The 22,737-nt window shown below is 45.2% G+C and overlaps 1 protein-coding gene across 1 annotated transcript; it reads left to right on the plus strand.

Moving 5' to 3' along the window:
* Window positions 1–4,214: 4,214 nt before the first annotated feature.
* Window positions 4,215–20,270, plus strand: TNFAIP3 (TNF alpha induced protein 3). The gene is made up of 9 exons (XM_054162639.1): window positions 4,215–4,365; window positions 7,596–7,908; window positions 13,308–13,498; window positions 13,719–13,866; window positions 14,038–14,208; window positions 14,910–15,090; window positions 16,532–17,442; window positions 18,767–18,996; window positions 19,747–20,270. Exons 2-9 carry the CDS (start codon window positions 7,596–7,598, stop codon window positions 20,017–20,019), a joined length of 2,418 nt encoding a protein of 805 aa, XP_054018614.1. The 5' UTR covers window positions 4,215–4,365; the 3' UTR covers window positions 20,020–20,270.
* Window positions 20,271–22,737: the final 2,467 nt, after the last annotated feature.

The following is a 22,737-nucleotide window of genomic DNA, read 5'->3' on the forward strand; positions in this document are numbered from 1 at the left end:
TGCTGGAACGTGTCCAGAGAAGGGCCATGAGGATGATCAGAGGGCTGGAGCACCTCTCCTATGAGGACAGACTGAAGGAGTTGGGGCTGTTCAGTCTGGAGAAAAGAAGGCTCCGAGGTGACCATATTATGGCCTTCCAGTATCTGAAGGGGGCCTACAAGAAGGCTGGGGAGGAACTTCTTAGGATATCAGGTAGTGATAGGACTAGGGGGAATGGAATGAAGCTGGAGGTGGGGAGATTCAGGCTGGATGTGAGGAGGAAGTTCTTCACCATGAGAGTGGTGAAGCTCTGGAATAGGTTGTCCAGGGAAGTGGTTGGGGTGCTGGCCCTGGAGGTGTTTAAGCCCAGGCTGGATGAGGTTCTGGCCAGTCTGATCTAGTGTGGAGTGTCCCTGCCCATGGCAGGGGGGTTGGAACTAGATGATCCTTGTGGTCCCTTCCAACCCTGACTGATACTATGATACTAATCAGAATCTAAGTAGTTGCAATTTAAAGTATTCTTTATCCTGTCCTCAATGGCAAGGAGAAACTCCCCCTTCCCTCGAGAGAGACAGATATGTGTGCGTGCATGTGTGTGGCTACACATACACATCAAACAAGACAATTTTTCTTGCCCTTATATGTATGTATATGTGTTTATATTCTGTCAAAGATAAACATTGCATCATAAATGGTGGGATAAACTATGTGGTATAATTGCAAGAAACAGGAGCGAATCAGAAAAGAGGAATGTATATTCATGAAGTCTGTAATTATTGATGCTGTTGAGGGTTTTAATGTATTCCTGTAGTGTCTAGGAGATCCGGTTGACAAGCCAGAACTTCATTTTGTGCTGTGCAAACTCAGATCAAATGAATTCCTGCCATCCTGCTCAGACCTGTATGATTAACATCAGCCTTAGCCACGTGCAGTCAACTTTCAGTTTATCAAGGTGTAAATAGTAATTATGAATATTCAGATATGCTAACCATTTAGAAAAACAAAAAGGAGTTGTTGCCTTCTTGGGTTTTCCTAGAACTCAGAATCTCCCTCATAGGCTCACAGCTAATCGCTGTGGAACTATTAATCTCCTTACTCACATTTATTTTCCTTTCCTTCCTCTTGTAAGTGAAAACCTGAAGGAGCTAGGAACACTTGCTGCAGCTTCATGTACAAAGCAGAGTATAAATCAACATGTTTTTCCCTACTTCCTACCTTAGCTCCTCATTTCCACTACACAGTGAAACTCTCCATCACTTCAGCTGCTCTCTGTAAAATTCTGAGTGGCTGAGCTTCACATTACATGAGAGAAATACTTTGGGAAAAACAAATATACACACACACATATATAGATCTTTTTTTCCAATCACATTGCATAAATGGCATCCTGGCCCCAATGGCATCCTGGCCTGCATCAGGAATAGTGTGGCCAGCAGGAGCAGGGAAGTCATTGTGCCCCTGTACTCAGCACTGGTTAGGCCACATCTTGAGTACTGTGTCCAGTTCTGGGCCCCTCAGTTCAAGAAGGACATTGAGACACTTGAATGTGTCCAGAGAAGGGCAACAAGGCTGGGGAGAGGCCTTGAGCACAAGCCCTGTGAGGAGAAGCTGAGGGAGCTGGGACTGTTTAGCCTGGAGAAGAGGAGGCTCAGGGGAGACCTTATTGCTCTCTACAACTACCTGAAAGGTGGTTGTAGGCAGGTGTGGATTGGTCTCTTCTCCCAGGCAACCAGCACCAGAACAAGAGGACACAGTCTCAAGCTGTGCCAGGGGAAGTTTAGGCTTGAGGTGAGAAGAAAGTTCTTCACAGAAAGAGTTAATTGGCCATTGGAATGTGCTACCCAGGGAGGTGGAGTCACCGTCCCTGGAGGTGTTCAAGAGAGAGATTGGATGTGGCACTTGGTGCCATGGTCTAGTCATGAGGTCTGTGGTGACAGGTTGGACTTGATGATCTTTGAGGTCTCTTCCAATCTTTGTGATACTGTGATACTGTGAAATTAACCATTACCTCTGCCCACATGAAAGGACAGGGAAAAACGTCCAGAAGAAGGGAATGGCAAGATGCTGAAGGAAATGAATAAATCACACCACAGATGCTGCCCTAGTTATGCAAATAATCACACAAGCCCAGTTCTTTCAGATATCCAGACCCAGGGACCTTAATCCTCCCTCAGGCCATCACTCCTTAAGTGGGGGACCTTTCATTCTCAACTACTACTTTCCAAGGCAACAGAGAGACAAGAGGAAAAAATTGAAAGAAAGGAAAACAGGGGGAAAAAACAAACTAAACAAACCACCCCTTAAAGAAAAAAAAACCAAAACAATACAAAGAAACCCCCAAACAAACAAACAAACAAGATGCTAACCCCCAAAAGAGCTGCACTAAAAAACACACCAAAACAATAATAATAATAAAAAAACCCACAACACCAAAACCCAAACAAAAACCAAGCCATAAAAATCTTCAAAAGATATCTCTGCAAGTCTGCAGGAAGAAGAAAAAAAAGAGAGAGAGTGTTCTATTTTTCTTTTTCCAGTCACATCCCCGACTTCTTTTTGAACAAAGGCAGTGAAAGAAGGATGGCTGACTGTGCAGAGGCAGACACAGGCCTGTATACCCTGGGAAAAAGCACGCTGACACATAACCACAGCATGTGACACTAGCACATGAGCTGAGCCAGCTGAGCTGCTGCTGACACTGGAGGTGAGTTTAAAGGTGAACTCTTCCCAAATCCACCTGTTCTCTGCAGGAGTCAAGATTTAAGACATGATTTCAGGATATGAGCAACCGTAGCTTCTCACAGAGGCAGTGGGAGCACTGGAACCTGCAGCAGCTCAGTGTACGCGAGGATAAAGGCTTTCAAGACTGCAAGAAACTTTGTTACACCGGTTTTCATTTCTGGGTGCCCTCATCTTGCAAAGCTGGTGGGCGAGGAACTGCCCTTTTCCCTCCATGAATCCCATCTATATATTATATTTACAAGCCTTAAGTATTGCATTCATTCAGTGAGTTTTTCCACTGCAGACATTTTAGGACGCAGTTTAAAGACGGGAAATAATTCAATGCAATTATTAAATGATTTGTACAAACTGCTAGGCATTGCCAAGAGTTTATAAATGCATTCAGGCACTAGGATCTCCCTGGCTTGGTAACTTTAGACCTAAGTTCTGCCCTTTGTCTAAGACAACCTTACCTTGAGCAGGGCTGGAGTAAAGTTGAACATCTGCTTAAAATACCCGCATATGGAGCTATGGGATTACATATTAGTCTAATCTCTAATTAAATAAAGTCATTTGAAAGCCAAAAAATATGAGGCAGATGCAAGCTAAATGAAAACAAACAAACAAACAAACAAAAACCCCAACCCCCCCAAAATCACAAACAAACAAATGAAAACACAAACAGAAAAAAGCCACAACTTGCTTGGGTTTTAAAACAGTCTGGAAGAGCAATAGATTCAAAGACAAGTTCCCTCTCCATCCTGTCGAGATGTTGGCTGCAGGGGTGTGGGCACCCACACCTTGAGACATGTGCACGGGCAAGGAGTCCAGCAGGCTCCTTGTCATACTGCCCATGTGGATAAGGACAAGGTGATGGCTCCAGGGGGACGCAGCGCCTCTTGCTGCTGCTGGCGCTCAGAGGGTACAACGAGGGTATAGCCGGGGTGCTGCCCGAGCTCTGGATACGGCAGCTTCTCGGTTCCCAGCACATCTCCCGCAGCTGGAGGGTGGCGCCAGGCCGATGACCTACTCCGGAACAAAGAGCTGTTCCGGCCCCGGCGCATCTGGCCTCTCCTACCCCGAGCACCGGCCCGGGCCCGCAGCGGAACGAGGCCCGCGGGAGGGGATGGGCAACTCCCCAGGGGCTGGAGAAGCAGAATAAGGAAGGAAAAAGTGACAGGCTGGCTCCCGAGAAGCCTGGGCGTGAGTCACGGCTGCTGGGGAGACGGCAGCGGGGCTGCCCGGCCCGGCCGGGAATGCGGCGGCGCCCCCTGGCGGCGACGGGCGGTGCGGGAGGCGGCGGTGGCGGTTGTCACACGTCGGAAAGTCCCCGGCGCTGCCGGTGGAAATCCCCGGTGGGGTTTTTTTGTTGTGTGTGTGGTGTTTTCTTTTTTTTTTTTTTTTTTTTGAGCCCGGGCGTTGAAACAGAAAGGGAAAAAAAAAAAAAAAAAACCAACACACAAGAGGCTCAGCTCGCTCCTTCATTCCGCAGCGGCAGCGGCGGCGGCAGCAGCTCCGGCGGGGAGGGGGCGGCGGAGAGAAGGGAGCCCCGGCTTGGTGGGGGTTGATGGCTCCCGAGTTCGGCTGTGTCTCACCGCCCCAGCCCCGCTGCTGAGCGGGAGTCACCGGCAGAATCGACCGGAGGAGGAGCTCGCCGGCGAAGAGGTGAGCGCCGCTGCGGGCACAGGGAGGGGAGGCGGGCAGGACAGGGCAGGGCACGGCACGGAGGGGCGGCCGACCCCCAAATCGGCTTCGTCTCCTCCACCGTGCTTGCAGGAGGGCTTCTCGCCACCAGGAGGCTTTGGCCACGGAGTCTGGTGGCGTTCCGCTCGGCAGCGAGCAGTGACCAGTCCAAGGGTCGCTGAGTTGCTCCCGGCGGGTGCATTTGGCCGGGCGCTGGAACTGTGCCCTCTGCTGAGCGGCGCCGGCCCGGGCTCGGCAGGACCCTGGCACCGCGGGAGCTCGGCGGACCCCGTGCAGCACGGATCTCTGCTAAGCCGAGCTGCCGGCACACTGCTGTGCTCGTTGTTGGCGCTTGGCGCTGCTGGGGAAGTTGTTTTCTTCGAGTCCTTCTGTAAAGCTGGCAGGTGGTGGCAGCGGCTGTCACACCTCGCATACTCTTGCTGCCAGCCGACCAGTAAGCTGGGGAACTAAGCCGTGTAAACCGCTCTTATGGGAGCAGTCCTCATTGTCTTCCTTGGGGATGAGTGATAATATGCCTAGTTCTGTACCAAGCACTCAGACAAAGACCTAGGCACAGCGATCCACGGACTCTGAAGGTGCATTAAGCATCTTTATTATGGCATAGCCTTAGCGCTTTTATGGAAGAAAGTTTATAATCGCTGCTTTTCGGATCGACGACAGAAAATTAGAATAACTTTATGGAGCTACTGGCAGATTTCAGAGTGGTATTCAGCTTTCCCAAGTCCAGCATCCTAGATATTACGTGTTCAGAGCAATGACTATGAATTATCAGAACAGAAACAATGATTAAACAGCTGTCTGTGCATGTTAACAGGTTAGTGCAGCACACAGTAAAGCACAATACAGTATACGCGAAGTCAGTTAACTGTAGCTGAGCTTTCTGTTTTTTCAATCTCTAGCTTAGGTGGCTATTGAGTTCTGTTTGTTTCATCACATTGTTTTTAAAAAGAAGGGTTGCTCATCTGTTGCCTTGATTAACGTTTAATGATCATAAGTAGGTTAGTAATTTCCATGTCTGGAGGGGAAAATATAATCCTGAATAACCTATTTGCAGTGAGTGCTTCTCTAAACTCAGTACTTTTTGTTACCTAAAACTGGAAATAACCATATCAAGGGTCGATGCTGGTAGTGCACAATCATGTGTTTAGTCTTCATTCATGTAAAAAAATCCCATTGACTCAATTCAACTCATTCCTTACTCAAGTAAGGAATTCATTATTTTGGTCATCTCAGAGCAAAGTATAGCTCTGGTTATTAAACAGATTAGTAAAAGGTTCTTTAGTCATCTATACATTAAATATAGTTACATAAATAGCATGTGTAGAACTATTGGTAGGGGAATGGATGGGAAAATGTCTTGTTTCCATTTTAAGGTTGTATGTTGGTGGGGGAACGGTAAGAATATGCCATATTTATTAGCTAAAGGAAAGCTTTTCTGCATGTTGCAAGATGGGACAGCCCTGATTCCCTGCTCTTACAGGAGAGAGGAAACACTGTGGTAATGGCATTACCCTTGCTGAGCACAGAGGTCTTTGCAGCATCTCCTGTTTCACCTGCCTTTAGGGCTTGACAGGATGTCCACTGAATCTTCTCATCAGATGATTCTCAGAGAGATTATAGAGGGCAGCTTTTGGCAGATGGAGTTTGAGATCCTTTCCTACCTATGGCAGGGTCATTTCCAGAGGTCTGACTGAGTGGTTGGAGGTGGATGCCAATGGCAGTACCCCAGTAAAGAGAAGCGTGCAGTTGGTTCCTGACAGGGAAAGGTTTGTTGAAGTCCTTCTGTGCAAGAGGGGTCTTCTAGGATGCAAGACCTGGGAGTGCCTTCCTGGTCAGTCTATAGGAGTGTAGTCTTCCTTCCTCTCTCTGGCCCTTCAGACTCCCATCTCCATGATAAAACTTTCAAAGAGTTGCCTAAACCAGTTTGCAGTTGCTTCTTGTCTCCTTGCACTTGGCAAGGCGTATATCCAGACCTTGATATATACTTGTGGCTTGATATTTGTCCCTAGATTAACGATCACAATGTTTGGCTCTCCTAATGTGACCAACTGTATTTTAAACCTTAGGCATGCAGTTCTGTATTGGTCTTTTAATTACTTTGTTTTTAAACAGAGCATTAATGTACACGGACAGCAGGGAGAGTCTCTTTACATAAAAGCAGGTTGTCGGTGATGTTACTGTAGAGCATGGGAGTTTTGAGGGATGTGGCTAGTTTGACTCTAGCTAGCCACAAAATTAGCATGCTATGAATAAGTATTTCAGGGAGCATAGACAGTTTGAGATTATGGGGTTGTTTTTTTCGGTTCTTCCTGCTGTAGCCTGTGAGGCCAGAGGTACTGCAGAGAAGGATGAGGGGCAGCATGAAATTACATGTCCCACTGTGGAAAAATATTGGGGGTTTTGAGCCAAGTGGAAACACTTTTTCATCTGTGTTGACTTACTGCTGAGTAATAGTAGCACTGCAGCCTGCACCCCCACACACAGCGCAAGCACCTCTATGTAGTAGCTCTGCTGCTCACAAAATATAAGGAGCCTCAAGAAAAATAACCTAAGTCTGTCCTTGAGTACTTGCTCTGCAACAAATTCCTCATTTGCCATCTTTGGCCACCGTAAGTATGGGACAGATGCTAGCACAGCGCATAATTCTTGGGGATCTTTTTGTATTCTATCAGGCATCACTTCTCAGAATATACAGGCTGAGGAAATCTGAAATGGTCATTACCTGATGTTTTTTTGGCATACCATCAAAACAAGAGCTTGAAACGTGCTGAAAGTTCAGCAAGTTCATATGGGATTACACGGTGCAATTATCACTTAGTCAGTTTTCCAGGATAATTTTCCTTTCCCTTGATCTTGCCTTCTTTTATCCTTACTTTGATTTAAATTCAGTTTTTTGAATGATGATGCAATTTCCTTAGTTATGAATGAATTATCTTTACTATCACAGTAAATGATTGCAGTATATAATTGGAATAAGATGATCAACGTCTGGATCTGGGTAGTGCAAAGAGGCTGGTGGATATGAGCTTTAAAAACCATCTTCTGTATACGGCTCAGTGGACTGCATCCACTCTGTGCTCATTTTAGGCAGAATCCCAGCCCTGAAAGTGCCTTCACAATATCTGCAAAAGTGACAGCACTGTGCTGCAGGGATGCTAACATGCTAATAAAAGGGACCTTTTTCATTTCAGATGTCTTCTCGAAACATGGCTGGCCAACACATCCTTCCTCAAGCTTTGTATCAGAGCAATATGCTGAAAGCCATGAAGATTAGAGAGAGGACACCTGAAGATCTGGTCAGACCGCCCAGTGGAATAATTCACCACTTCAGGACTATGCACAGATACACTATAGAAATGTTCAGAATGTGCCAGTTTTGTCCTCAGTTTCGGGAAACACTTCAGAAGGCCCTGACTGACCAAGCCACCCAGACATCGCTGGAGCGCCAGAGGAAGCTCAACTGGTGCATGGAAGTACGGAGACTTGTCCCTTTGAAGACTAATGGTAAGTTATGAGCAGATTTTTGCACTCATAGTAAATTGGGTAATACAAATGTAGCACCTCTATTAATAGCATATGAGTTCACATTACTGAAACAGAAGCACATGGCTTAAAAAAAAGTGGTGCCTTTCGATCTTAGTTTTGTAAACTAACATTCCTTCCACATGATGTAGTGTCCTGAGGCTGTAGCAGCCCCCTGCCCATATCACAGTGTTATGAATAACCTGAAAATTTCACAGATATTTTCATAATATCAGTAACCTGTGGTATGTCAGGGTGAAATACCAGGCAGGAAACTTGACTTGCATCCCGCCACTCTTCTGTGAATCCAGCCCTGCTACATGTTGGCTTCCTTGTCGGAAGTGCTGAGTGGGCATTAATGCCAGGCAAGAGGAGACTTAAGATGCTCTGAGTGTTGGGGATACATTCTTGTGTATATATAGCAGAAGTAAATACCTTGTCATAAACCCTGCCACTGTAGCTAGCATGCAAGGATCATTTCCTGATCCAGCTGTAACAGCAGTGCCACCAGGAGCATTCTGAATGTGGAGCCTCTGGGAACCTGACTTTGCTGGCCCTGGAGTAAGTGCCCCATACTTGTCAGGCTCTCTCATTCTCACCTACCTGCTGAGGTTTGCCAGCTCTTGCCTTTCCTCAGGGCTCACCAGTAGCTCCAGTGTAAGTGACAGCTGCCTTTGTGCAGCACAAAGTTTGCAGTGGCCTTTTCTTTCAAGGGTCAGTGCTGGGTTTAGGACTCAGTTTTTGGGTTGCTTTATGTGTATTGCATCGAGTGCTGTAAATTAAAAAGTACAGCAGTAGTGCAAAGGTTTCCTGAACAGGTTATGTGTCCACAGCATTGAGCAGGAAATTTTTGCACATGACTGTAAGAGTGGCTTGCTGCTTCATGATCACTGGAGGAAAGATTTGGTAATGGCTATGACTTATGGTCATGCAGCAGCAAATTTGGACTCAGGATTCCCTACAGCACAGATTGCTCCCAACCAGGATGGTAGACTGGGACAGTGAGGACTCCAAGAGCATGGAAAATACATATTCTTTGCTCAAGTTATTGTGTCAGTGCTTATAGAAACACTGAGTGTCATGGACCTGCAGCCTCACTGAAGTTCTTGTTTTGTGTTCTGTGGATGCTTCTTTTCATATCTTCTTATATACACTGCTTTTATCTTCCTAGTCCATGCTCTTCCCATCCTAAGTTCTACCATATTTCTCAGTCTGATTGTACAAAGCCATGTTGTGCAAAAGCCATAAAAACAGAACTGCTGTGTAGATGTCACTGCACCAACCTAGAAGAGCCTGAGCCTAATGTGCATCTCTGTAATTGTTATAGAGGTACTGACCTTCTGGTGGGCTTTTGTGGGCTGCCTCTGAAGTGGTATAAAATTCTGAAGACTGTAATTAGGCTGTGCATGTTGGTTGCATAATCTTGAATCCAAAAGGAGTGGAGTTAAAGCTAGGGCAGGCAGTGCTTTGCTCTTACTAAGAAGGTAACATTACTCCAAGTGCCGCATCTTCAAAACTTCACCCCAGGAGATACATTCTAACAGATTTACTAGGAAAATGGACAATGTGTGTAATTTCTGCCCAGGGCAAAGAGCAACAGTTTTGGAATCCATATCCTGTGTATACGAGTTCTGCAGGGATTGACACTGCCTGGACAGGCTTTTGTGGCTGATAATTCTACGTTCAGTAACTGTAACCTCTTCATTGTTGCATAACTGTCAGCCAGCATTAAAAAGGGGAACAGTTTGTGGACTGGCAACTTGGATTCCATCCATGAGCAGGTGTATCAACATACAAGATGCTGAAATATTAGAGCAGATTGAGGGAAAGCCAAGCACGGGATCAGTTTATGGTCCTCTTGTAGCCTGCGCAGCCAGTGAACTGAGCTTCAGAGCAGTGCTTTAGGGTCAATAAGTGCATGAGTAGAAAATAGCCCATAGTTTTTTTTCTCTCCTGTGTGGCATGAAGAATGTTTTAAAAAGCATTTAGCTGCATAACCCATGGATGTGGGAGGAATATCTTTGTTCTTTCAGTCAACAGTGGGCATTCTTCAGAAGGCTCTGGGGTTTTTCCTTACGAAGGTTGTAACTGTTGAAAACAGAGGAAGTGTCTCCTATGGGATCTTTCAATGTGTATTTCACCTAATATGTATACGAGTTTGTGGAGTGGTGGGGCTTTTCTTTTTTAATTAAAACAAGCCATTTTGAATCACCATACATCTTTTCAGACATGCAAATGGAGAACAGAAGGAAAGCAGTAGGAGGTACCAAAATCAAGAGTGTTTTGTTTTGTTTTAATTAAAATTCCAGCACCTATTGGCTGTGGAGATTTCAGTTGTACAATGAATAGGCATTCATTCCAGCTCAGCCCAGCCACACCCCCTGGGAAAGTCCAAGGGAGGCTTCAGTGCTCAGCCCCGCATGCCGCAGAACAAAAAGTACAACTGTTGCTCAATTGCTAGTCAAACGTGTAGGGGAATTCCAAGTGCTGTGTAAGGAATTTTGGGCAGCGCTTCTCAAAGAACTGAAAGTGAGCCCTCGGAGAGGGGGGAGGGGGGGAAATTGAAGAAATCTTATCTTTGTTCTAGCTTTTGCAAAGCAAAAATTTTCATGGGATTAATATGTCATCTTTCAGGGTCAGAAGGAAATGCAGTCAGTTTTTCTGTCTTATATTTTTCTGTCTTACATTCTGTCTTATGTTGCTCCCTGGTTTTTGAGCTCAAGTAAACAGCCCATGGACCTTGGAAGTGTGTGCTTTGCAAGACTGCATTCAGAAACCTGAAGGCAGTCACAGGAACTTAGTATGCATTGAGCCTGTAACAATTTTATAAAGTGTTAAGTAGACTTCCAATAGTATCTTTTTCAGCATCTATTGTAGGTTTTCCATGGAAAAAGTTACCCAAGTGTTCACAGATGGTGTAATTGAGTTGATAATGCAAATGGCAAACTGGGTTCAAGCTTTTCATCCAGGTTCTTTGGGTGGGGTTTTCTTCCACATGAGAAAAATCTAGTAGATTTACCATGGTTGATGCCCTCTATTCCAAGGAAATTGCTGTGGCTTCTTAGCACTGGGTGAATGTGTTACCACTGTACTAAACACTGGACCAAGTTATCATAGAATCAATAAGGTTGGAAAGGACCTCAGAGATCAAGTCCAACACCTCATGACTAACTAAACCATGGCACCAAGTGCCACGTCCAATCCCCTCTTGAACACCTCCAGGTACTCCACCACCTCCCTGGGTAGCACATTCCAATGGCAAATTACTCTTTCTGTGAAGAACTTTCTTCCCACCTCAAGCCTAAACTTCCCCTGGCACAGCTTGAGACGGTGTCCTCTTGTTCTGGTGCTGGTTGCCTGGGAGAAGAGACCAACCCACACCTGGCTACAGCCTCCTTTCAGGTAGTTGTAGAGAGCAATAAGGTCTCCCCTGAGCCTCCTCTTCTCCAGGCTAAACAATCCCAGCTCCCTCAGCCGTTCCTCATAGGGCTTGTGCTCAAGGCCTCTCCCCAGCCTCATCGCCCTTCTCTGGACACATTCAAGTGTCTCAATGTCCTTCTTAAATTGAGGGGCCCAGAACTGGACACAGTACTCAAGGTGTGGCCTAACCAGTGCTGAGTACAGGGGCACAATGACTTCCCTGCTCCTGCTGGCCACACTATTCCTGATGCAGGCCAGGATGCCCTCTTGGCCCCCTTGGCACACTGCTGGGTCATGTTCAGATGTCTGTCAACCAGTACCCCCAGGTCCCTTACTGCCTGCATGCTCTCCAGCCACTCTGACCCCAGCCTGCAGCACTGCCTGGGGTTGTTGTGGCCAAAGTGCAGCACCTGGCACTTGGACTTGTTGAATGCCATCCTGTTGGACTCTGCCCATCTGTCCAGCCTGTCAAGGTCCCTCTGCAGAGCCCTTCTACTCTCTAACAGATCAACACCTGCTCCCAACTTGGTGTCATCTGCAAACTTACTAATGGTGGACTCAATCCCCTCATCCAGATCATCAATAAAGATATTGAATAGGATTGGGCCCAGCACTGATCCCTAGGGGACACTACTAGGGACTAGCTGCCAGCTGGATGTGGCACCATTCACCACCACTCTCTGGGCTCGGCCCTCCAGCCAGTTCCTAACCCAGCACAGAGTGCTGCTGTCCAAGCCAGGGGCTGACAGCTTGGCCAGGAGTTTGCTGTGGGGGACAGTGTCAAAGGCCTTGCTGAAGTCCAGACAGACTACATCCACAGCCTTCCCCACATCCACCAGGCAGGTCGTCTGGTTGTAGAAGGAGATCAGGTTGGTCAGGCAGGACCTGCCCTTCTTAAATCCATGTTGGCTAGGCCTGATCCCTTGGCCGTCCTGCAGGTGCACTGTCAATGCCCCTAAGATGATCTGCTCCATAATCTTTCCTGGCACTGAGGTCAGGCTGACAAGCCTGTAGTTGGCAGGTTCCTCCATCTGGCCCTTCTTGTGGATGTGTCTTGTATCTGAGAGTGTGACAGTAGTGATTCTTGATGCCTCCCTCTCAGAGGAGACTTTCCCTTTAGAAGAAGGTGGCTAGAGACAGAATTTGAAACGCAGCCATAGGCATATTATGTCACACCTTTTAAGTTAGTTAACTCTTCTAATTCTCAGTTTCTTCCCCTCTGAAATTGCAGAACATCACATTCCTTCTTACCTGTAAAGAAGACCTTTTTTTAGTGCAAGGACGGTGTCTAAATGAAGATTGTGTTTAAAAATATAACCCTCTAAATAAAGTATGCATCAGTCCAACATACACTCAGTTCTGAGAGGAAAGCAAGACCTGTTCCCATGATTGCTTTGCATAAATCATCTATTCTTCCCTTTCTGTCTTTTTTTTTATTATTATTTTGATTATAATTTCTCCATCAAGCACAGCCAAGTGCTAAGCCTTTTAATGTAGTGCTCGTCAGGGAGCATGAGGCTTGGAGTTACTGTAGTATTCTCTCAGTGTTTTCTCTATCTCTACCCTGGCTATCAGGTGTATATTTGTATAAGACACAGATGAGGAAATTTGTAATTTTAGCATGTCTTTGTGTTTAAAAACTATTTCAGATCTGTTTGACATTTGCAGTTCTCCCCAAAATTTAATTCATTATATCAGTCAGTTAGGTGAAATAGATAAGAGAGGTTGCTGAATGACAACTTAACACTAACCAGTGAAGGCACCAAACCAGTATAAAGGAGACTTTCTTCCTTTTGTTTGCTGTGGAGAAAGCTCATAGCTGTGGTCTCCTTGTCAAACCCCTTGTGTCTGAGGCCTAGAAGAGATGCACAGGGAATATGCATATGCACAGCATAATTCTACATCCCTCGTAGGGATTTAATTAACCATTTTAAAATAATGCTCTTTTTTTTTTCCTGCAGGTGATGGAAATTGCCTTTTGCATGCTGCATCGCAGTACATGTGGGGTATTGAAGACATTGACCTTGTCTTAAGAAAAACGTTGTTTAGCGCCCTCAGGGAGACTGACACACAGAACTTCAAGCTCCGCTGGCAGAGGGAAGCTATGAAATCCCAGGAGTTTGTAGAAACAGGACTTCAGTATGACACCCGGGTAAGGTGGGGAATAGTGCTGGGTTTGGAGTATTCATTAGGGCTGCCTTGCTGGTTTCATTTGCATTTTGGCTTAACAGACTCCACCATTAGTGGAGAGCAGAAATCATCATCCTTTGGAGGAAATGGGAAAATGGGATTATTTTGAGCACTGCTGTGCTGTAGTTGATTCCTGACCTCTGTGTCTTTGAACTGTTGCTGATGGATGTTTCTTTCCTCAGAACTGGGAGGAGGAGTGGGAATATCTCATTGAAATGACCTCCCCAGAAACATCTGGGGCTCGAAACAGGCTTCCATATAATGCATTGGAAGAAATCCACATCTTCGTCCTTGCTAACATCCTTAGAAGGCCAGTCATTGTCCTTGCAGGTGAGTTGCCTAGTTAGTCATGTTACTAATCTTACTTCAATAATTTTTGTTTGCAGGTAGATGCACTTCAGAACAGAGTGTTTTCAGCAATTGTTCCTAAACATCCATAATATGTTTTCCCTTGCCTGCAGTACATACTCATTTGCCTTTGTCTTTTTCTTCCTTATGCAGATAAAGTGGTGCGAAGCTTAGAGTCAGGCTCCAGTTTTGCTCCTCTGAACGTTGGTGGTGTTTATTTGCCTCTCCTTTGGCCAGCTGAAGAATGCTACAGATACCCAGTTGTGCTTGGCTATAACAACATGCATTTTACACCACTAGTGACCCTGAAGGACAGTGGGCCAGGTATTTTTCCAGTACCTTGTTTGGTATTTGTGTAGATTCTTCAACATCATCATGCTGATAAAGCATTTAAAATACATCCTGGTTTAGATTCTCATTGCTAAAGTTAAAGTAAACATAAAAGATTCCTTTGGAATGTGTTTTTAAAGTGTGAGCTTTGTCTGTAAACCTAAATAGAAACCTTCCAGATGCTGGTTGGAAGTAGTGTGCAACTGACTTGCAGACTGGATTCAGTCAAAGGGTAGCCTCTGCTTCGTTGTATTCTTCTCTCCCACCCACACCTCATCATAAGAAGTTTTGAGGGACATAGTCTCACAGCAGTGTACCACTGCCTGGCAAGGATAATGAACTATATGCTTTGCCATTTTTAATGCGTCTCTTCTGAATGGATAGGAGTTCTCTAGGTTCAGGGTAAGGCATCGTGCTGTGGGAAGGTATAACAAAAAGGTATCTACAATGCTGCCCACACTGAGAAGAAAATTCCTATGGGCATATTAAAACTCCTGAGGGATGTGACTAGGTTTGTGATGCAGAAGTGTCTGTGTGCTCCCTCAGCGGCACTGTTTAGAAGCTGGTTGCTCTAGCCAGCTGTTCTCTGTCTCTGAAATGCAGCAGTAGTGGTGACATCTCATTGTGTTGCATCTTGTGGTTACTCCTGCCTGGTAAAATGTATATACATGCTAATCTGTCTTGTTTCCCCACAGAAATCCGGGCTGTCCCTCTGGTCACCAGTGAACGAGGCAGATTTGAGGATTTGAGTGTGCACTTTCTGACAGATGCAGAAGAGAGGGATAAAGAGCAGCTGCTAAAAGACTATTTGATAGTGATAGAAATTCCAGTGCAAGGCTGGGATCATGGTACAACTCATCTAATTAATGCTGCAAAGTGAGTGTTATTCCTGTTTCCATAAAGTTATTTTGTGTATGATGGTGGGAGATGCTGGGAGATGCTGGGAAGCCCAGTGTGTTCCTTCTGTCTTTCCTTGCTTCCATAGATACATTTATCCTCTGAAATATGAAATATTTGCATTACTGTTGACATGCTTTGAAGTGGTATGAGCTCAGACCAGTCTCAAATTTAAATACAAAATTGTCTTCAGACTTAGCATACTGAAACAACTACTTTAGAAGAGTAAACCAAATGGATTTAGTTTTACTGACTTAGATTACACAGGAGGGTGACGGAAAAGTAGTTACACCCAGAAACTAGTTAGAACTCTTGTGCTTTATGTAAGGGCACACTGCATAAAGGTGTCATTTTGACTGCCCTAGGGAAAGTGCTTGGTGGTACCTTCTTGGCACAGATGCCTTTGGCTGTTGTGGTGCAGCAGTCAACAGGAAGCTATGGCTCGTGGAGGAACCAGTGTCTGCATCCACCCATTCCCCTGACAGTTGAGCACTGGTAATGTGTGGGAGGCAGCTGGCAGCACCCATTGTCTACTTGTATTTAGGAGACACTGGCAGCAGTGTCCACCAGCTCTTTCATTAGTGTCAGAGGGAAGAGATTCCCTGTATCCTCTGTCTTTGCTTCTGTTACCACACAGGGGAGGTATCTTTATGCTGTTGGGTGACCCTGGTATAGGAGCCTTGAAATTTCATGTCCTTCTACAAAGGATATATGCATATGTAAAGAGCAGCAATTGAACTTCACTAGTCCTACTGTGTGGGACCAGTAATGCTAGCTCTTCATCCTACCCAACTGTGGCATGGTGAAGCTCCAGTGTGGGGTTTCCTCTACCGCTGAGGGCAGAGTAGGGATGGTGTGATGGATGCTACACACACTGCACTGAAACCCTGTAGTTTGAAGAATTTTGCTGGTAGATAAAAAACAAACAGGGCAAAACTGGAAGCAGATCTCATGATAAACTGTGTTGTGAAATGCTAGGCCCACTGTTGGAAGGGCTTGTTATTAGTGTGGGCTGGTGAAGAAGGAAGTCTTCCACTGTTAACATCTGCTCAGATAAGCACTGGTCTTCAGAGGATTTGGGGGACTTTTCACTTCTGAGTGATTATCAATAATCTTTGAGCAAACAGCTCTCAGACAGAAAACCCTCACCTAGAAAATCCTTTTAAGAATACTTTGTTCAGCATTGTGCCAGACCATTTCTTTAGATGTGAAAGTCTCCATTTGACATCACCAAACACCTGCTTTTAAATTTATTTCCATTTACAGCTAGGGTTTAACATCCTGGATCTTGTAACTGAGTAATATGGATATGCATTAAATCTACATTTCTTCCCCATACTGCTTGTATTTGTCTCCACCTTCACCATCTCATCTGCCCTTTCAAACCACTGATGCAATCTTCCCTTTTTTTGGCTGTCAGGTTAGATGAAGGCAACCTACCCAAAGAAATAAACCTTGTGGAAGATTATTTTCAACTGGTACAGCATGAGTACAAGAAGTGGCAGGAAAACACTGAACCTGCTAGAAGAGAGAGCTGCTCCAGGAACAAACAGGAACTATCTCTTTCCCAGCTCTCCCTTTTACAGGTGAAATGTGAAATGCCCAACTGCCCTTTCTACATGTCTGTGAACACCCAGCCCTATTGCCATGAGTGCTTTGAGCGAAGGTCCCAAGGAAGCAAAGCAAGAAAGCAGACCTCCAAAGCAACCCCTGAGAAACTGAAGGAAGCTGGGTCAGGCTCCTCCCCACAGGATATTTGTGAACCTGGGGGATGGATATCTGAAGGGCCTGTGACAGGGCCTCGCTCTGCACCTCCTACTGCCCCAAGTCTTTTCCTCTACAGTGAGACCACAGCCATGAAATGCAGGACACCAGACTGCCCCTTTACATTAAATGTGCAACATAATGGGCTTTGTGAACGTTGCTACAATTCCAGGCAGCTTGGTCCTTGCAACGACTTGGATGACCAGAGGCATTTGGACTATGCCACATGCAAAGTGTGCCGTCAGAAGGCCAACAGGACTTTCAATGGCATATGCAGCACTTGCTTCAAAAGGTCTACGGAACACTCCTCAAACGGAAGCCCCGCTTTCCTGCCCACCTGCCACCAGAGATCAACATCTGACCCATCCCAGATCTTGCAGAGCCTCCTCCAACACTCCTGCCATCAGGCTCCCAACAGCCGCAACAAGGACGCCCTGCAGCCAGTGCTGCCTCCCGAGGAGAGGAGGGCAGGTAACCTCTGCAGGAAACCTGGCTGCAAATTCTTTGGGACGTCACAAAATGAAGGCTTTTGCACACTATGTTTCTTCGAGTACAGGGAAAACCAAGGTAATTTGAGACGGGGGAGTGAGCTTGGGCACATTTTGGCTGCAGATCAGCCTCCTTGAGCACTGGGTGTTAAAAGGGTGGGGGGTGATGGAAACAATGTGGAGCAGAAGTAGCAGTGTCAGGGGAGGTGCTATTTTGGCCCTTATCCTGTAGAGGCACACGTGCTGATAGTGTGGAAAATCTGTGAAATCTCATGAAAAACATCCCATTGGCTTTCAGGGAAGCAAAACTAGCTCAAGATGGGGTGGGTTTTGATCCCTCCCCAGCATCCCCTGCTGTCACAGTTTGGTATGAATTTTCTTCACAGCTAGACGAGTTGTAAGGGTCAGCGAGGGAAACGCTTTTGTATTGATATTACTGAAAACCAGTCAAGTTAGCAAGGCTTTTAAAAGGCTTGAGATGATTTCAAAGATCTGTATCTGTTTTGGATACAACAGGTATAACTCTAGAGGACCTACTTGAGTAGCCGATCAAGAAGAAGTTGACTGTAGATATGGTGCTTGTATTTTGGAGTAACTTAGGAGTGTATTGTTATAATCTACCTTGAAATCTTTCTTGGTAATGTCGTGTGTGTGTGTGTGTGTGTGTGTGTGTGTGTGTGTGTGTGTTCAAAGGCAGGCTTTCAAAAAGGTAATAGTCTGTGAATAAAGCACAGCATGAAATCTTCCATCTTTCATGCTACTGCCTTGTTGAACAGGCAAAGAGCCCTTAGGAATGGAGGGTGAAAGGTCCATATAAGAGAGAATTATTGCTGGTAAGTGTGGCAATGCTGTGCTTTCCACATGCTTTCAAATTAGGGAACATCTACGCTGGCTTGCAATAGCTTATTTTCCAGCATTGTTCACACCTAAAACCTTCTCCTTCCAATCGTGGAACATATAAGATCTCTCTTCATGAGACTAGAAATTGTAAGACACTTTTTCCTACTGAGCTCTGCATCACTGCACTTCCATCACGCCATGCGCCTGAAATGGAGAAGGCCAAAAGGGAAGTGTCAGATGATACGCTGAAGTCCAAGGTGAAATTGATCTTGACTTCAGTGGGATCTAGTTTTCCAACCAAGGGCAAGTTTTTCTCAAATCAGCTATTTCACAAACTTCTGATATGAAAATCAGGCTATTCTAGCTTTCTTACTTACGTAGTATGGAGGAAAGTGCATCAGTTCCAGGATTGTCCAGAACCTGTGTTTGAGGCTGGGAGATAGTTTTGGGGTTTTTTTCTGAATTTTTACTTTTGCTTTTTAAACTGGGCATATTCTGTAGTTGCATTGGGTTATCAGATTCGTTGGGCATTACTGAGCTCCTGTCCTTACTTTGCATTACAGACAGTGCTTTGCTACGCCACCAAAGAAGATCTCAGAAGTCCTCAGCAGCAGGTCAGCCAGGGAACTCTGCTGCCACCTTCCGTAACACCGTGTCCTGCCAGCGGCGTGACTGCGGCACCCTGGGCAGCACAATGCTCGAGGGGTACTGCCAGAACTGCTTCATTAAAGCCCAGAACCAGCGATTTCAGGAAGCCAGGAGGACAGAACAACAGCTGGTGAGACAGACAGAAGTAAGTATGAGCTCAAAATCTTCTTCTTGTTTAGCGCTGCACGTTTTTCTCTTCTGAGTCTTTCTCTTCTGAGAAAGACTGGATGCATACTAGAAAATCCTCAAATGACTGCATCCAAAGTATTACAGAAAGACAAGCATAGAGTATCTCGTGATTTTTAGCCACTGAAACTGAGCAGCATTCCCAAAAGACATTAAATCACAGAATCATTTTATTTGGAAAAGACCCTATAGACCATCAAGGCCAGCTGTAAACCTACCCCTGACTGGTCCAGGTTGTTCTGTTCAGGGCTGTCATGGCCATGGTCAGTTTTGCCTTGGCTGGGGTTTATGCCAGCAATTTCAGTGGAAGCAATTGGAGCAACAGGTGGCTTGTTTGCTGACTGGGGAGAGATTTTTATTCTTACCCTTAGAGCTATTCAGGTTACCAGGTGGCTAGTCCACTTCATGTTGCCCTTTTCATTGAGCTCACTACTGACAATTTTTTATTTGGTTTGGCTTTGCCCTTTTTATAATTGAGATTTACAAAAGAGAAACCACTTTTTTTTTTTCCCCAAAGAAATTACAGAATTTGTGATTTTCTTTATTAAAGGCCAACTTGTCTCTTGGTATTGTACTTTTCAGAAGCAGCCTGTGTCTGCAACAACCCCTAATGCTTACCTACGCAAACTAGGAGCGGTGTTGAAAGTAAATGAAAAGCCACTTAGGCTGCCAGCACAGCAACTGACAATGTGTTTTCTTGTTTTTCAAGAGAACAGGACAGCACAGAGACTTGCAGCAAGCAGCGTTAAGTAGCCAGAAGAGACAGTGTGCAGTGGCTTCCTGTAGAAACAACCTGGCCTGCAGAAGTGATGACTTGTGCCGGGAGTGCCAGAGGCTTCTGCCATTGGGAACTGCCAGGGACCCAGCTGCAGAGGAGCCCCCAAAGCAGCGCTGCCGAGCCCCTGCCTGTGATCACTATGGCAATGCCAAGTGCAATGGCTACTGCAATGAATGCTACCAGTTCAAACAGATCTATGGGTAGCAGAGGAGAACAGTTGGTCAAGAGCAAGAAGGCAATAACAGCAACTTCCTTCGCTGAAATGGTGCTATGTCCAAAACACTTAACAGGCCTGGGAGTTGGGGGGGTGGGGGGGTGTTGGAAATATAAGCTGTCTGCTCATTTCCTGTTTATTCCCAAGAACAGGAATAAATGTTGACTTCCTCTAAACACTGCAAATAAGGACTGCTGAGAAGGGCAAGTTGCCTTCTGCACAGAGCTGTCATTCATGGCTAAGCTCCTACAATGCTATACTTAATTCTTGGACTTCCCAGGAGGAAGTGTGAAGCATTTCAGTCCAAAGAACTTCCCCATTCTGCCTCTTTCTCAATAATTTCCCTTCTAAGTGAAGAGCTGCAGCTACTGTTGGAGAAGCAGGAGCTCTTTGCGTCGGTATACATCAGGCAGAGGCAAGTCTTTCCTGAGAGAGATTTCTAGATTCATAGAATACATTAGGTTAGAAGAGACAACCCAGGACAGGCTAATGCAACTAGCATTGATGTCTGAAAAAAATTGCTTTGGGTTGCCTGTGCCCTTGCTGGTGTTTTCACAGAGCTCATCAAGGCAAGAGCTCTTGCAGACATTCAGGGTATATAACGAGCAGTTCTGTTTGCAGAGCCCTCAGCAAGCTGCAACCAGAAAGAAGACTAGCAGTGGTCTGCTCCTTTAACATGCTTAACCTAACAAGCATTTAGATTCTTTCCCAAAGCCTGAGACAGCTGGAAAGACAGGTGATTACAAAAGCAACTTTCATGAGCCCATGCATGTGATGGGTAAACTGAATCCTGCCATTCCTCATATGGAAGGAATTGCCTCCAACAGACACAACAACCAAAACACCAAAGCCTTTTGACTTCAACTTCAGTTCTGAAGCCAGAGCAGCATTGTGTCTTGTATTGTAACTGTTGGGAATACATGTGCTGCTCTCTGCACTTCCCCCCTGTCCTTGTCATTTCTGTCACACTTCTTCTATTCTTAATGCAGTTCTGTTGTTGTGCAAACAGCTTGGAACCCAGTAACGGAGTGCTTTAGGGTTGAGATTTTACTCCTGGAGTTCTTGTGTCCACTTCTCAGTCTGAAATGCCTTTTTTTTTTTCAGTGACCTTGCCTTTACCGTCGTACCTGGTAGTTTCATCTCTCCTTTCACACATTTTAGATTTTCAGCATCAGTTTTGCTGCTATGGTTCTAGAGGTGACACCTCTTCTAAGTTACTTCTCGAGTTTAGAATATTTTCCTAGTTATTAAAATACAGGTTTTAAAAGGGGGGGGGGGGGGGGGGAAAAGTAACTCATGACTTATTTCTGTTTAATTTTATATATTTTGTGATCCTTAATGTGAACATATGTTTTATTAAAATATTTATATTATTTGAAGCAATGCAACTTGAAATTTGCACAACTAGGATTGTTTTTTTGGTTTTTTTACATGTATATTTACTCTTGTGTTGAAAGTTACAAACTTAAATGTATAACTGAAACAAAACATTCACTGATATAAAGAAATAAATTATTGAAGGATTGAATTTGGTATTTTATGCTGAGGAGAGAGAGCACAGTTGAGCATGGGACACCCTCTGAAGAAAGAATTCTGCTCAGGACCACGATTCAGCATGTTACCAAGTGCTCTGTAGTTCACACAATGTAGCCAGTTGCTACATGTTAGGAAGAAGTTCTATACAGAGAGAGTGATTGCCCATTGGAATGGGCTGCCTGAGGAGGTGGTGGAGTCACCATCATTGGAGGTGTTCAGGAGGAGGCTTGATGGGGTGCTTGATGCCATGGTTTAGTTATTTAGGTGGGTTGGATTGGTTGATGGGTTGGATGCCATGATCTTGAAGGTCTCTTCCAACCTGGTTTTTAGTTATTATCTATTATTTATTATTTATTATTATTATTATTATTATTATTATTATTATTATTATTATTATTATTATTATTATTATTATTATTATTATTATATTCAAGGAGATGACACCTTGCTGTAAGTCTCTGGGTACTCTCACCTTACATCACTGACCTCTCAAGAGGAGCTCTGGGTACCTTGGGAGACTGTACCAGTGTACAGTCAGTGTGCATAAGGAGTTGGTTCCTGTGGGTGCAGAGTATTGGGTGTAGGAGAGTAAGGATGGTGCAGGATCAACTTGCAAAGGAAGATAAGGTAGGCTGGCATGACTTTGCTTTCTTCATTCATCCATCAGTTATGCCAAGGATTCCCAACTGATGTCGCTTGCATGCCACCTCAGGAGATGGTGATGGCAGGAGGTGACCCCCATCTCTGCCCAGCCATGCATGGACCCTCAGAGGCACAGGCCAGCCCTACCTCTCCTCAGCAGGGGCAGCAGGGAGGCCCCTCACCTTTCTGTCATAGCATCTGGTTACTTAATAGTTCCTGACAAGTAATTTGCCAAATGCTACTTGAAAGAGTACTTGAAAGCAATGTTGTGTTTTCATCCTAAGCTCAGCTTAAACCAACACCACTGCCAGGATATTTCTGCACTCTAGTGCTCCCTCAGTGTGGCATGAGTATGCACGTACCAGCACTCAGCTGCTTCAGCCCTCTGCCTACACAAGCAATACTGTATGCAGCCACAAATTCTAGGTAGGTGTTGCTCATGATCTGAAACAAAAAATCCATTGGGGTTGCAAACCTCCCTGTGCAGTCAGGAAATAGGACCCTTTCCTAAGAGGCTGACCTTTTCAAAT

This window comes from Dryobates pubescens, chromosome 6 (genome assembly GCF_014839835.1).
Source record: "Dryobates pubescens isolate bDryPub1 chromosome 6, bDryPub1.pri, whole genome shotgun sequence".
Lineage (NCBI taxonomy): Eukaryota > Metazoa > Chordata > Aves > Piciformes > Picidae > Dryobates > Dryobates pubescens.